This window comes from Geotrypetes seraphini, chromosome 6 (genome assembly GCF_902459505.1).
Source record: "Geotrypetes seraphini chromosome 6, aGeoSer1.1, whole genome shotgun sequence".
Lineage (NCBI taxonomy): Eukaryota > Metazoa > Chordata > Amphibia > Gymnophiona > Dermophiidae > Geotrypetes > Geotrypetes seraphini.
This window is the reverse complement of record NC_047089.1, coordinates 147,606,715-147,621,143: the sequence shown is the minus strand read 5'-3', so window position 1 is coordinate 147,621,143 and position 14,429 is coordinate 147,606,715. Positions and strand designations below refer to the sequence as shown.

Here is a 14,429-nt window from a genome sequence, read left to right as displayed (position 1 = left end):
TCCCCACTGCCTGCTCTTGTTGAGCAGGAAGACCATGCATGTGCGGACACTACATGATGACATCACACGCACGTGTGCATGACATCATCACGTGATGACCATGCATGAGGGACTTCCGCCCTGCCTGACACAACTTTTCAAAACCCGGACAAAGTGCCATGAGAACTTGATGTTCATCAAGTTGCTATGACTCGAACATGAGTTGGTGGCAACTAACAACTTAGTACCTACTGACTGCCACTGAATATCCAGTTATAACTATGAATGCCATGGTCAGCATTTTTAAGTCAATGATGACTACCGAGTTTACATATGAGGGAAGGGCATAATGTTATCCTAGTACCCTACAGGTTTAGAGGGCTGGCATCTCCCTGGCATTTGGTATCTCACATATTTCCAGAATTTGTTATTTGGTGAATGGTTGTTGGCCAAGATGTCTTCATTCCATTTGATTGTACCTTTCTGTTTAATAATGTGTCTAAGGGATTCTTGCAGGCTGCAGTCACCGCTGTTCTTCTCCATTTCAATGAGAATCACCTTTAAGTCATTTTTAATCAAGGCATCATATAAACCAATCTGTTGCTCATAGGCAAATTCTTCACAGTTGCCTATCTGAGAAGTCAAAATGATGATCAACCTTCTGCTCTTCTTTATATTCATTGCAGCGGCACTTGCAATGTCTAATATTAAAAAATGAAAGATAAAAATATTATATAGAAGTGATTTTCCTGTAATAAATCTAATTTAAATATATATATTTTTAAACAGCCTTTCAAGATTAAATAGCCAATGCAAATCAGTGTATAAAGCAAATAAACCATATAATCAGCATACAAAAAATAGCATAAATATCATAATCGTGCTAACATCTAAGAAAATCCAATTAGATAAATAACATAAATAAAAGTATTGCCAAAGCCAAGCTAATTAATAAATCCAAGGAACAATGCTTTCATCTGTCAATTTCTATCAGTCTAATTATACTAGCTGTCTTCCAAAAGTGAAGTTATAGTATCAAATGGAAACAACTCAGTGTGCTCTATACAGCCGCCAGCTATGCTCTAAAGCAGTAGACACTGAAAAGGCATTTGATAAGAGTGTTCTGCTCTTTTATGTTTGCAGTACTGCACAAAATTAGAATGGGAAAGGATTTTGCACTTGGTTGTCTCCTCTGTATGATAGCCCTACAGCTTGCATTAAGGTGAATGGTAGATACACAAATTCCTTTCCATTGGGAGGGGTATAAGGCAGGGCTGCCCTTTGTCCCCATTACTATTTGCTTTGGTTATGGAGCTTTTGCACAAAAGTCCAGGCTAATTCCGATATCTATAGGACGGGATACCCATAAAATCTATTTGCTGATGATGTGATCAAGTTTAATTAATTTTAATATACTGACTACCGACGTGTACCTGGCCAGTTACAATGCTAAAAATGAAAGGTTAAAATAAATTTTTGTAGGGGGGGGAAATGTGAACATTAAATAGACAAATTACAAATACAAACATGAGCTTGAGGGGAAAGGGGGAGGGGAAGTTAATAATTACATAATTAAAAACAAATTAATTAAAGGGAAGAGGGGGAGGATAAAACACCAGGAATGGGGATCGCTTCTTAAAAGCAGTTCGTGTTTATTTTGCGGGCTGTTGGAAAGGAAATATTTAGATGCTATGGTATGCGTCTTGGAATAAGAACGTTTTTAGTTTAGTCTTAAATTTATCGAGTGAATTTTTGAGGCGGAGTTGAGGTGGCATGGTGTTCCATAAGGTTTGAGCTACAATGGAAAAGTTAGTTTTTCTAGTGTAGTAGAATTCTTTGATGGAAGGTATAGTCAGTAAATTCTGATCAGCCGATCTAAGGGTCCGGGGAGGGTAAAAGGGGATGATGAGTTTATCAAGAAAAGATGGAAGACGCGAAAGTTTGATTTTAAAGACCAGCATTAAAGTTTTATAGGTGATGCGATGGCAGTGTGCCATCTGGTCCCCGCTTTACAAATACTGATACAGGAGATTAAACTATATGGACAGGTATTGGGTTTTAATGCTAATAAGGATAAAACTGAAGCTTTAAATTTGACAATTTTGGAAGTTCTGGTTGAACATCTCAATTCTAATTTCCCATTTAAATGGGTCCATAGCCATCTTAAATATATGGGGATCTATATAATGCCCTCAGTGAAATAACTTTTCTCAGTTAATTATCTTCCACCTATTCAGAGAGTTAAGGAGAATCTTCGGGACTGGATAGGGGACCCTATTCATTGTTGGGCAGGGGAGACATCATTAAAATGAATATTTTATCTCACTTTCTCTACCTATTTCATCAGTTTATCTGGCAGAGAATAAAACCGAGGATAGCCTGTGCAATGTTAATGGTCCATAAAGTGCTAAGGGACAAGGAAGTTACGGATCTGAAGTCATATTATTTAGCGGCCCAAATGAAACATGTGTGGGAATGAAATTATGGTCATATGCCTAAATCCCGAGTGTAGATAGAGTGGGATGCCGCTTGGGGATCCCTTTGGATGGTCTTTTGTGGGGGTCTTGGGCTCCAATTTGGGTTGCCCATTTATTTAATCCCTTGTTGAAACAAGTGGAGGGGCATTTTCAATATGATATCTAAATCCAAGTTTAGACATTTTGGGAAAAAATTCAAAAATCCAGTAGAGAAAATGACCAGAAAAACATCTCTTGTTTTCTAAAATAACCATTTCAATGTGTCTATCTTTTTGAACTATTTTCAGGAAAAAAAATAAAAAGTTCAAATGAAAAACACATAAAAAACAACCATTGAGGAGGGGCCAGCATTCTTAGCAGACTGACCAAACAGTCTTTCTTTCTGCCTCCTGCATGCTTCCTTTCCTCCAGACCTCATTCCATTCCCCAACCAACATCTCTCTCTGTCCCTCCATGAGTCCAACTTTTTCTTACTCTCTCCCTGCCCCCCTCCCCTTTCTTTTTCTCTCTCTCTCCCTGGCCCTTTCTTTGTTTCTGTCTGTCTTTCTCTCTCCCTGCCCCCCCCCCCCCACAAGCCACTGCCGCAGATTTCTCCCTGCTTCCCCAATGCCAGGCCAGGTGCATACAAGCGTCAGGTCCACAAGCCTTCCCCCCTCCCCCACATCAATTCTGACATCAGAGAGGAAATTCCGAACCAGCCCGGAACTTCCTCTCCAATGTCAGAATTGACGTCATGGGGAGGGGGAAGGCTGTTAGCCCAGCACTTCTATGCACCTGGCCTGGCGTTGGGGGAAGCAGGGAGAACAGAATGCAAATTGCGATCCACTGGTCGATCGTGATCGAACTTTTGGGCACCCCTGCCCTAGGGGGTGCTGCAGTGAATGTCACATAAAAGGTTCCAGATACACATCTCACCATAACCGTCTTACATTGTATGATGAGCCTTCCAAAACATACCCATAACTTACTATATCCAACTGTACTACACAATAGGCCTTATGCCTGCAGGTATCACCTATAGTTTCCAAGTTTATTTATTACTTGATATACCGCCTATCAATAGATAACTAAACGGTTTACAATATTATAAAAATTAAAAATGTCAATTAAAACCTAAAAAAAAAAATGATAGGGATAATGAACCAGAGAATACATACTAGAACCAATAGGAATGGAGAGGGAAGGGGGAAGTAAAAAATGTGTTGCGGGATTGTAAATAAAGTATCCTGAGAACCCTTGAAAAAGCCACAGGAAGCGGTGAAACGGGACCCTGTTGGGCTTGTCAATATTCTGCACACATTAAAGATAAATATTGATTTGCTGTGTATAAAAAGAAAAAGTAAAATAATGAATTTATGATACAGTAAAAATTGGTTACACAAATAAGGAGGTGGCGGTAATTTGGTCAGTGATGGTAATCTTAAAACCTGAATGATGTGGCATTGGATGGAAATATCCTGGGATTGAATCATCTCTATCCAAGTGGGTTACTGAGACCATTTTACTCCATGATCCCTTTCAAATACCCTTTAGTGAGATTTAGTTTGTACTGAAGTAAAAAAAAAAAAAAATGCATCTAGATTAAAAAGAAAGGAAAAGAAAGGAACGAGGAAGAGGAGGGGGGGGGGGTCGCTTCTTAATATCTTGACATTTTCTATGTAAGTAGTCTTGCCTCAGCAGTTAAAAGCATCTCTGAAAAGGAAAGTTTTAAGTTTGGATTTAAATTTATCCAGGGAGGATTCCAATCTAATGTGTAATATATATTTGTTGATGAAAGCTGGAGTATTTATATGTTTGGTTTTAAAGGTAAGCTGAAAAATTTTAAATGTTATGCGATGTGTAATGGGCAACCAGCGGTACAGTAGGATTTTTTGTGGGCTCATGCTTTCCACAAGTGAACTAGTCAGAGAGAGATACAAATCTGGGCCCCCTTCTCCGCAGTCTACTACACTGATGCTCCAGAGACCTGCTTGTTGCTCTAATAGGACTGCCTAGAACAGTGTTCTTCAACCTTTTTACACCTATGGAACGGCGGAAATAAAATAATTATTTCATGGACCGGCAAATTACTAAGACTGAAATTTTTTTTAAAAAACCACCGCCGCCCCGTCCCCGCGAGCTCGGTCCCACAAACCATCTGATCCCATCCGCACAAGCCTCAAATAATTATAATTTTATATTGAACATATTTTATTAAAGTATAAAAATAAACAATATTCTATACAATTGTCATTTTATAAATACAAATAATACAGGGCAAAGATCAACAAAACCCCTGTCTCCCCTCCCCTTCACATATATCCCCTCTACTATCAAGAAAAATGAATAAGCCAAATTATTACAGAATGCTACACAAATATCATGTAACAGAATACCACAGTCACACAGGAATGGTGTTAGGGGAGTGGAACTAGGGCAACTGACCCCTGGTCAGGGAGAGCCCTAAGCCAGCTGGAAGCTAAAGAATCACTGCCTGGGCTTTGCACTCCCCAGTTATGTCTAGCAAGATACATATTTCAAATCTGATATATTTGAATCACAAGATAGAAATAAAATTATTTTTTTCTACCTTTTGTCGTCTCTGGTTTCTGCTTTCATTGCCTTTTCACTCTCTTTCAGCCAGTGTCTGCCCTAAGAACATAAGAATTGCCACTGCTGGGTCAGACCAGAGGTCCATCATGACCAGCAGTCCGCTCACGCGGCAGCCCTCTGGTCTAAGACCAGCACCCTAACGGAGACTAGCTCTACCAGCGCACGTTCTTGTTCAGCAGGAACTTGTCTAACTTTGTCTTGAATCCTTGGAGGGTGTTTTTCCCTATAACAGCCTCTGGAACAGCATTCCAGCTTTCTACCACAGAACTTCCTTACATTTGTACGGAATCTATCCCCTTTCAACTTTAGAGAGTGCCCTCTCGTTCTCCCTGCCTTGCAGAGGGTGAACAACCTGTCCTTAGCTACTAAGTCTATTCCCTTCAGTACCTTGAATGTTTCTATCATGTCCCCTCTCAATCTCCTCTGCTCAAGGGAGAAGAGGCCCAGTTTCTCTAATCTTTCGCTGTACTGCAACTCCTCCAGCCCCTTAACCATTTTAGTCACTCTTCTCTGGACCCTTTCGAGTAGTACCGTGTCCTTCTTCATGTATGGTGACCAGTGCTGGACGCAGTACTCCAGGTGAGGGCGTACCATGGCCCGGTACAGCGGCATGATAACCTTCTCTGTCTCTTCAGTCCAGCATCTGCCCCTTCCATTCACTGTCTGTTTTTCCCTGCCTTCTCTCCTCCTGCCCCCCCCCCCCAATTTGGTCTGGCATCCATCATCTTCCTTCTGTTCCCCTCATGGTCTGGCATCTCTATCCTTCCCTCCCCGCTGTGGTTTTTAGCATATCTCTCTTCTCATTTCCTCCACTCAGATCTGATATCATTCTCTGCTCTCTCTTCCCTTTTCTTCTCTGGTCTTCCTTCTCTATTTTCTGCCTCCATCTAAATTAAATTCTTTCTTACTATTTAGTCCCGTTTCCCTCTTTTCACTGTGTCTACCCACAGCTTGTCACCCCTTTCCCTCACCCCTCCATTATCTTACTATTTTCTTCCCCCTTTATTTATCTCCTCCTTCCATCCAGTATGTGTTCTTTCCCCACTTCCATTCAGCATCTGCTCTCCCCTCTCAAATGACATCCATCTGCCTTCTGCTCTCTCTCCCTTCTTCTCACTTCCATCATCTGTCCCCTTCTCTCTCTCATCTCCTCCATTCCATCATCTGCCCCTTCTCTCTCTCTCTCCCCCCCCAACTTCCATCATCTACCCCCTTCCCCTCACTTTTGTGGGTCACTTTCTTTCCCCTGAGGGTGGCTCATGTCAGAGGGGAAGCTTTGGCCGAGCAGAACCGCTTGCAAGGAACAGTGGAACTTACTTGATTGATGTCGATGCTGGGGCCCGTTGCCGTTTGAAGGAAAAAATAAAGGTGGAAAAAAGGGACCTGCAAAGACGAGAGGAAGGGAAACCTCCAGGACAGCTGCTCTATGCCCTCCTTCAGCGGCCCAAGAGTCCAGATCAACAGCGGCAGCTCTGTGTACTTTTAACTTCGGCACAGAGTTGCCCCTAATCAATAGTTTAGCGCGGTTTCATGAGGCAGCCTCGGGGCCTTTGATAGCCGGCCCGCTTCGATGATGCGAAAATAGTAAGATAAGTTAAAAGCACACAGAGCTGCCGCTGCTGGTCTGGAGGTGCGGAGACAAGGCAGGAGGCAAACGCGGTGGAAGGCAGGAGTCCCGGCACAGCGACTGCAACAGGAAGTTGCAAGTCAGCTGACGCCGGCCTTTTGTTGCGGCGGGGACCGAATCCTTCGCGGACCGGCAAGATTTTGTTTGCGGACCGGCGGTTGAAGAACTGTGGCTTAGAACATCTGAATCTGTCATACAGGCTGGTATGTACTGTTTCATTCACATCTTGTAACATAAACATCCATTAAAAAAACCCAAAGTAAAACATAGAATATAGATGTTTAGTACAGGAAATTCCCAGGTTAAGAACGAGTTCTGTTTCTGAAACCATTCTTAACTTGAATTTGTATGTAACTCGGATTCTGTACAGTACACAGTCTTAAAAATAATTAAACATTAAATAACATTAAACATTAAAGAAACAGTCCTCAAAATAAAGTGCTGCAATTTAAATAGAAAAGATAGGAGGTTTACATGTACCTTCTTCTTCATCAGTCCCACTGTTCCCTCTCCACCACCATATCTTATATTTCTCCCTCTCATCTCTCTCTTCCCCGTGTATTTGTATCTCACACCTCTCCCACTACCATGTCTAATATTTCTCTCTCCTTCCCTATGCCCAACAATTCCCCTCTTTCTTCATTTCCCCATGTGCACCATCTCTCTTTCCCTCTCACTCAGACACCCATGCTCAACAACTCTCCCTTTCTATTCCTCTCCCATCTCAGCATCTCTTTCCCTTATAACCTCCATTCTTCCATCCTAAGTCTCAAGTTCATGCTCCTTCCATTCTGTGTCCCAAGTTCATGCTCCTTCCTTTTTTCTTTCTTTCCTTCCTTTGTCTGAGATTTGTGCTCCCTCCCTTCCTTCTGTGTCCCAACCTGACCCTGTTTCTCCCTCCCTCCTTCCCACAGGTGTTTACTTTGCCTGGCCAGCTCCCTCCTCCCAGCTGCACTTGTCTTCACAAAGTTGTGGCTATGGTTCCTATATGCAGAGGAAAGGCTTCTGGGTCAACCGCGGGCCAAGGCTTTGTGAACACGTGTGGCTGGGAGGAGGGAGCCAGCCAGATGAGGTAAACACCCATGGGAGGAAGGGAGGCACGAATTTGGGACACAGCACAGAGGGAGGGAAGAATGATGAGGGTCGCATTGGGACACAGAAGGGAGAAAGAGGGTCATGGGACAGGAAGGGAGAAGCAGACCTCAGTTCATAAGTATGAGTCCTACGTAAGTTGGATGTTCTTAACCCATGGACTGCCTGTATGTACTTTTGATGGAACATCTGACAGTTATAGAATGACAGCATGATGTCTTTCAGATTGTAAACTTGCGAGGGTGAATCAAAAATTAAAGGCAATTATTAAATTATGTGATAACCAGAACTAGGGTCACCAGACATCTGGATTTCCCCAGACATGTCCCCCTTTAGTGGACATGTCCGGGTGTCCAGACGGCTTTTCAAAACCCGGACAAGTCCGTGGAAATACGGACGTCTGGTAACCCTAGTTCCGATTATCACTTTATCCGGGTTTTGAAAAGCTTCATCGTGGAGCTAGGGGTTGGACTGGGACAGAGATGGTTGGGCCTGGGGGTGGGTCTAGGGTGTCCAGATTTTACAATCGTAAAATCTGGCAACTCTAACCAAAACAGAGCTATCAAAATTCAACATATGTACTCGTACATTGCCTGTTGGCTACTTTGTCCACACACAGTACAGTGCTTGGCCTTTAGTTGTATGGCAGTCACGAGGTTAGAAATATGGACATTCCATTGCAAGATTGCACCATTGAAGAACAATGTGCAGTAGTGCACTTTCTATGGGTAAAGGGAGTGAATCGTGTGTAAATTCACCACCAGATATTGACTCAGTATGGATATAGCACCATGAATTAATGAAAGGTTTTTGAGTGGGTAAAAAGGTTTAAAGCGGGACGAAAAGGTATAACCGCTGAATGTTGTTCTGGTCGCCTATCATTGATAGGGTGGATGCCTTGATTAGAGATGACCAATGGATAGCGGTGTCTCAATTGGCTGCAAATTTGGATATCAGCTATGGATATCCATTTGCCATAATGCATGAAGACTTGGGATACAGGAAAGTCTGTGCATGATGGGTTCCCAAACAGCTTACTGATCTACACAGTGTGTGGAGATTGTGACCCAGTTCCTGAGACGGTATGAAGAAGATCTGAGTATTCTTCTGAGGATATGGATATCTAAAACTGCAGTATGTTCATGAAGATAGAGGGCAGGGTCTGGACATGCTTTGAGCAGGACTAGAGACAGCCCAAAATATAGGCGTCCAATTCTGATCACAGAAAGGGAAGGGATGTCCAAGTCTAAAAAGATGTACATTGTCATTTAGTCCTGGTACTTGCTATGTCCAGGCTACAGAAAGGTGTTTTAATTGAGCAGCTATCTACTAAAGGGATTAAGACAGGGATCTCAAAGTCCCTCCTTGAAGGCCGCAATCCAGTCGGGTTTTCAGGATTTCCCCAATGAATATGCATTGAAAGCAGTGCATGCACATAGATCTCATGCATATTCATTGGGGAAATCCTGAAAACCTGACTGGATTGCGGCCCTCAAGGAGGGACTTTGAGATCCCTGGATTAAGACACAGTACCTCCTTAATACCTCAGTGGTTGCTGTCCCCCTTCCTCTCCCCAAACGTGAAACCAGTAAGGGAAACCAGGTTCTGTGACAGCTACAGGCATTATGGACATTCCTAACAGAGCATCATGCACTAATGGTTAATGGACTGAGAACCAAGGGATCCAGATTCAGATCCCACTTCAGAATGGCATAGTAGAGATGCCAGTGCCAAGTGATTTTATCCGTGAATCACATAGAGAGGGAGATGATCCAAATCTGTCTAACTAAAGATGCAGAGTTTTACATATCAGTGATATAGGCTGCTGCAATTTTCAGTATGGGTCATGGGCAAAGAGACCAGGATGCGGAATCAATAGCAGCCGAAGCCTGGAGCTGCAGAGGCCACAGCGTTATGGTTAGATGGAAAAGAGAAAGATCAAAGGAACAAGAGACTGAGGGGATAAGAACTGGATCCTCATGCCTGAGCCAGGGGCAGGATCCTCTTGCCTGAACTGATTTTTGCCCACAATCCAGCATAGGTTCATTATTATCATGAAATGCCTAAAAGTAACCCGTTTGGAGACATTGCCCCAGCAAGTAACCATAAACCCTTTGTTGAAGGTATTTTGGATCTTACCTTCCCCAGGCAATGTGTTTCTCCCTGGAATATAAAGGATATAACCACATTTATTTTCAAGAACATCAAGTAATATATTGTGAATAAAATATTCCACAGTCTTCATGCCGGTTGTATTATACTTCCTAGGATAAACAACATAAGCATCGTAGATTTTTCCATCTAAAAGATAGAAAAAAAAGAACAAGTAGAATGAAGTTATCAATATGATGGGTATATGTTCTTCCCATTTTAGTCTTCTTCCTTTATATGTTTGTTGGTCTATAAAGAATGGTACAACCTTCTTCCCACATCAATAGGATGTTGAGAGAACTCATTATTCAGCATTATCTCATGAGCACTTTTACTTGAATGTTTTTAGCAATTATGATTATATTTGAACCCCAAGGGCTCCTTTTACGAAGGTGTGCTAGTGGTTTTAGCGCACGCAAACCAAAAATCTACCACCTGCTCAAAAGGAAGCAGTAGCGGCTAGCACGCGTGGCACTTTAGCGCGCGCCATTCCAAGCGTTAGGGCCCTAACGCGCCTTCGTAAAAGGAGCCTTAAGTTTTTGAATCACCTTACTAAAAGGTCTACACTTTTTATATCTTTTTAGTCAGAGGAGCACAAAAAATTAATTTTGAAAGCATATTTTGGAAAAACAAAATGGTTCCTTTTGTTGGACAGAAGATTATAAATTTTCCTGATGCTGTCAGACCAACTCAGACAGAAAGAGGGCCATTTGCATTTAAGGCCGATTTGGACGTCTCCATAAGGACATCCAAAAATCGGGAGGCAAAACATCCATTTTCAAAACTACTAGATGTCTATCCTTTTTTTTTGTCTTGGCCTTTAGGACATCTATCTCTTTTGGCTATTTTTGAACAGAAAAATATCCAAGTTCAAAATATCCAAAATGAAGCCATTTGGACATAGGTGGGGCCACCATTTATACTATACTGGCCACAGAGACATACCAGCAGAGCAGTGGGCCTTAGAAGACAATGTTGTGAACGTCACATAAAGGGTGCCAGGTGTACATCTCACCATAACCTCCTTATAATATACGGTGAGCCTACCAAAACTCCCCAAAAAACTGTCTACCACCACAATAGCCCTTATGGCTACAGGTATCACCTATATGGCAGTATAGTAGGTTTTGGAGTGTTGGTGGGCTTATACTTTCTACCATAAATGTAGTGGGTAGGGTAGAATATGGGCCTGGATCCCCTCTCTATGGTTCACTACACTGCCCACCAGGCTACTCCGCTTGCTCCTCTACTAGGATTTCCCATACCAGGAGCTGTTGTTCTAAAGCAGGGGTGTCAAAGTTCCTCCTCGAGGGCCGCAATCCAGACGGGTTTTCAGGATTTCCCCAAATGAAAATGCATGAGATCTATTTGCATACACTGCTTTCATGGTATGCTAATAGATCTTATGAATATTCATTGGGGAAATCCTGAAAACCTGACTGGATTGCGGCTCTCGAGGAGGGACTTTGACACCCATGTTCTAGAGACAGGTATCTACTGTTTGTTTCAATCTTTGGGGGGGGAGGGGGTAAGAGGGAGTCAGTGAACCACTAGGGAGTGAAGGGGTCTTGTCTTTATCCCTCCAGTGGTCATCTGGTCAGTTTGGGCACCTTTTTGGCAAGTAGGTACTTTTAAAACAGGTCTTGCTCCAGGCATCTAAATGTCCAGGTTTTCCTGGATTTCTGGTAAATCTAGACATTCCACATCAAGCAGACCATGGGTCTACACTCAACCTCCTTCAAACTGAACAAAATTTTATTTTTGATGTTTTCTAGGATCTCAAACTAAAATTGGTCCACTTGACATGGAGTAATCAAATACTTCAGTCATCCAATATGAATCATGCAACCCAATTTTGTATAGGTTGCTTATATCAGAAAAGAGATGTCCAAGTCATCACACTCTGAATTTGCAAAGCCTTTTGTTAAAGATGCAAAGTATAAGATCACAGAAAAATAATGTATATTTGGTGGCAAACACACAAAAGTTGGGGGTCAACCAAGAACTTTACTGCACACAAATGTAGAATACAAAACTCTCTTTTATTGGCAAAGCACCGACAGCTAAAAAGACCAGACATGTTTCAGCAGATAACTGCTTGCTTCAGGGGTCACAAATATTCTGTCAGATGTGTTGTTATGCCAAAAGATGCCAAAGAGCAAAGTCTGCATCCAGTAGTACCAACAAGGTGCTTAAGATAAAGGCAACCCCCCTCCCCACACACACAAAAAAAAACCCCAAACAAACAAAAAACTCAACCCAAATTGTCTGCCTCACAACTAGTGCTGCAAAAGAATGGGAAAACAGTTTTCCTGCAGCACTAGGCATGCAGGCCGTTATCCCCTAGAACAGTGGTTCCCAACCCTATCCTGGAGGACCACCAGGCCAATCGGGTTTTCAGGCTAGCCCTAATGAATATGAATGAGAGAGATTTGCATATAATGGAAGTGAGAGGCATGCAAATCTGCTTCATGCATATTCATTAGGGCTATCCTGAAAACCCGATTGGCCTGGTGGTCCTCCAGGACAGGGTTGGGAACCACTGCCCTAGAACACTGCCTCATGTCAGGTCTTTTTATCTGTCAGTGCTATGCCAATAAAATAATGTTTTATATTCTACATAATATAACATAAAAATTTATTTCTATATTACAAATACCTTGCAGTTTGATGCAAGGTAAAAAGAATAAAACATTACCAGCAAATTGCATTTAGATTACTTACAGTAACACAGCTTAATTTACAAATACTTAATAAATACGTTTTTAGAAGTTTTCTAAAATGCACATAAGTCATAGACCATCTATATTTGGTTGCAGGAAAGTTCTTGGTCTACCCCCTTTTTGTGTGGTTTTCGGCCTTGCTATGTAGAAGTTTTTTCCTTCCTTTAGTTTTCTTGTGTGTTATTTGACTAAAACGTATTTGGACCTCTGAATCTTCCTGGTCAGGATCTGATGATCAATGGATAGATTTTTTTCAAATATACACAGCATCCTATATTATCTACCAGTTTAATGCAATCATTATATATTTTTTTCAGTAAAGCGTATTGGACTCCTAGCAGACTGCATAAGGCCCATCTAACGGATTCTAATGTATGTTGGCATTGTAATGGCAACTTAGGTGATTTTAATGCCCAATTGTTCAACCATTTTGGAGATCTGTCTGGAATACCATACTTCCTATTTCCTCTCAACTATCTTTTGATGTTATTCTCTTTTGATTTCTTGCTTTGCTTGATACTCTAGAATAAATAGCATTCCGAGTTATTTGGACGTTCTAATAGCTATTACTTTACAAATGATTTTATCACACTGGAAATCTGCCCAACTATTAAATACCTCTTTTTGATGGGCTACGGTCCTGATGATTCATAATTATGAATGCAAAGCTAATTTCCTCACTAATAAGAGTTTTAAAACTAATAAAATATGATCACCAATAACAAATGTTTCTTCTCAGGCCTGAATTCTTGATACATTTCAACTGGTTTATACATTGGTACAATATTTAACTCTAATGTTTTTCATATTGTTAGATTAGTTATGCCTTAATATCTTGGTCTCCATAGGAATTGGTTTTATATGGCTTCATATTTATATTAGTTTAGCTTACATGGTTGCTCGTTTATCTTTTATGCATCTATGTTTAATTTGTATGTATTATCTGTACTGTAAAATTTCCTTGATATATTTATTTAATTAATGTTATATTTCATTTTCTTAAACTTATTTTTTTGATTATAATAAAAGAATATGTTTTTCATAATTATATAAGGAAAGGGGATATTATTATATTTTATAAGGGTTATTTATAAGATGTCAAGTGTATTTGAAAGTGAAATTGATTTTTGTATTTATTGTACTTGATTTAAGATATGAAATGAATAAAGTATTTAAAAGAAAATGTTATATTTCATATCTTAAAATTCCCAATAAAAATTTTTTAAAAATGAAAATGAAGAACGGCAGAAACAACCATTACACAAAACCACATTGAAGAAACGTGTGGCCTTACTCAAGACTTTGTGGGCCTGATTTTACCTGATTTTACAACAGGATGTTTATGTGAGAGCTTATTCAACATAGATGCCTAAGTGCCTTGAAAAAATAAGATCCCAACAATTTGGCACACATTTGCATCTGCTCTGAGGTATGTATAATTATGGGCATGTACTTTAACCTCCTAATTCTATAATCTAATGCACACATTGCACATGTGGCAATTAGTGAGAAACATAATTGGTAAATTAGGTGTTAATTGACTAACAACCAATAATCAGCTCAAAATCTATAGCATTTAACAGCAAGGGAGACTTTCATGTGGGAGGGCATGGGCAGGTCAAGGGTGAATCTAACATTTGAGGGCTAAAGGGGGGGATTCTATAAATGGTGCTAAAATATGAGCAACAGAAAAGACCAGCACTAAGCACTATTCTATAAAAGGCACATGTTGTGGCATAGTAAGGGGGGACAGGGGCGGACCATCCCAATTGCCGTCTTGGTGGATGC

General features: G+C 41.0%; 1 protein-coding gene across 1 annotated transcript in view; it reads right to left on the bottom strand.

Annotated features, from left to right (window-relative positions):
- IL1RL1 (interleukin 1 receptor like 1) overlaps positions 1-14,429 on the bottom strand; it is a 55,039-nt gene continuing 40,610 nt past the window's right edge. The window contains exons 9-10 of the mRNA XM_033950442.1: positions 9,907-10,068; positions 1-680 (exon numbers count right to left, since the gene is read on the bottom strand). Coding sequence (XP_033806333.1) covers positions 337-680; positions 9,907-10,068 — 506 coding nt within the window. The 3' untranslated portion in view covers positions 1-336. The remainder of the gene's footprint in view (positions 681-9,906; positions 10,069-14,429) is intronic.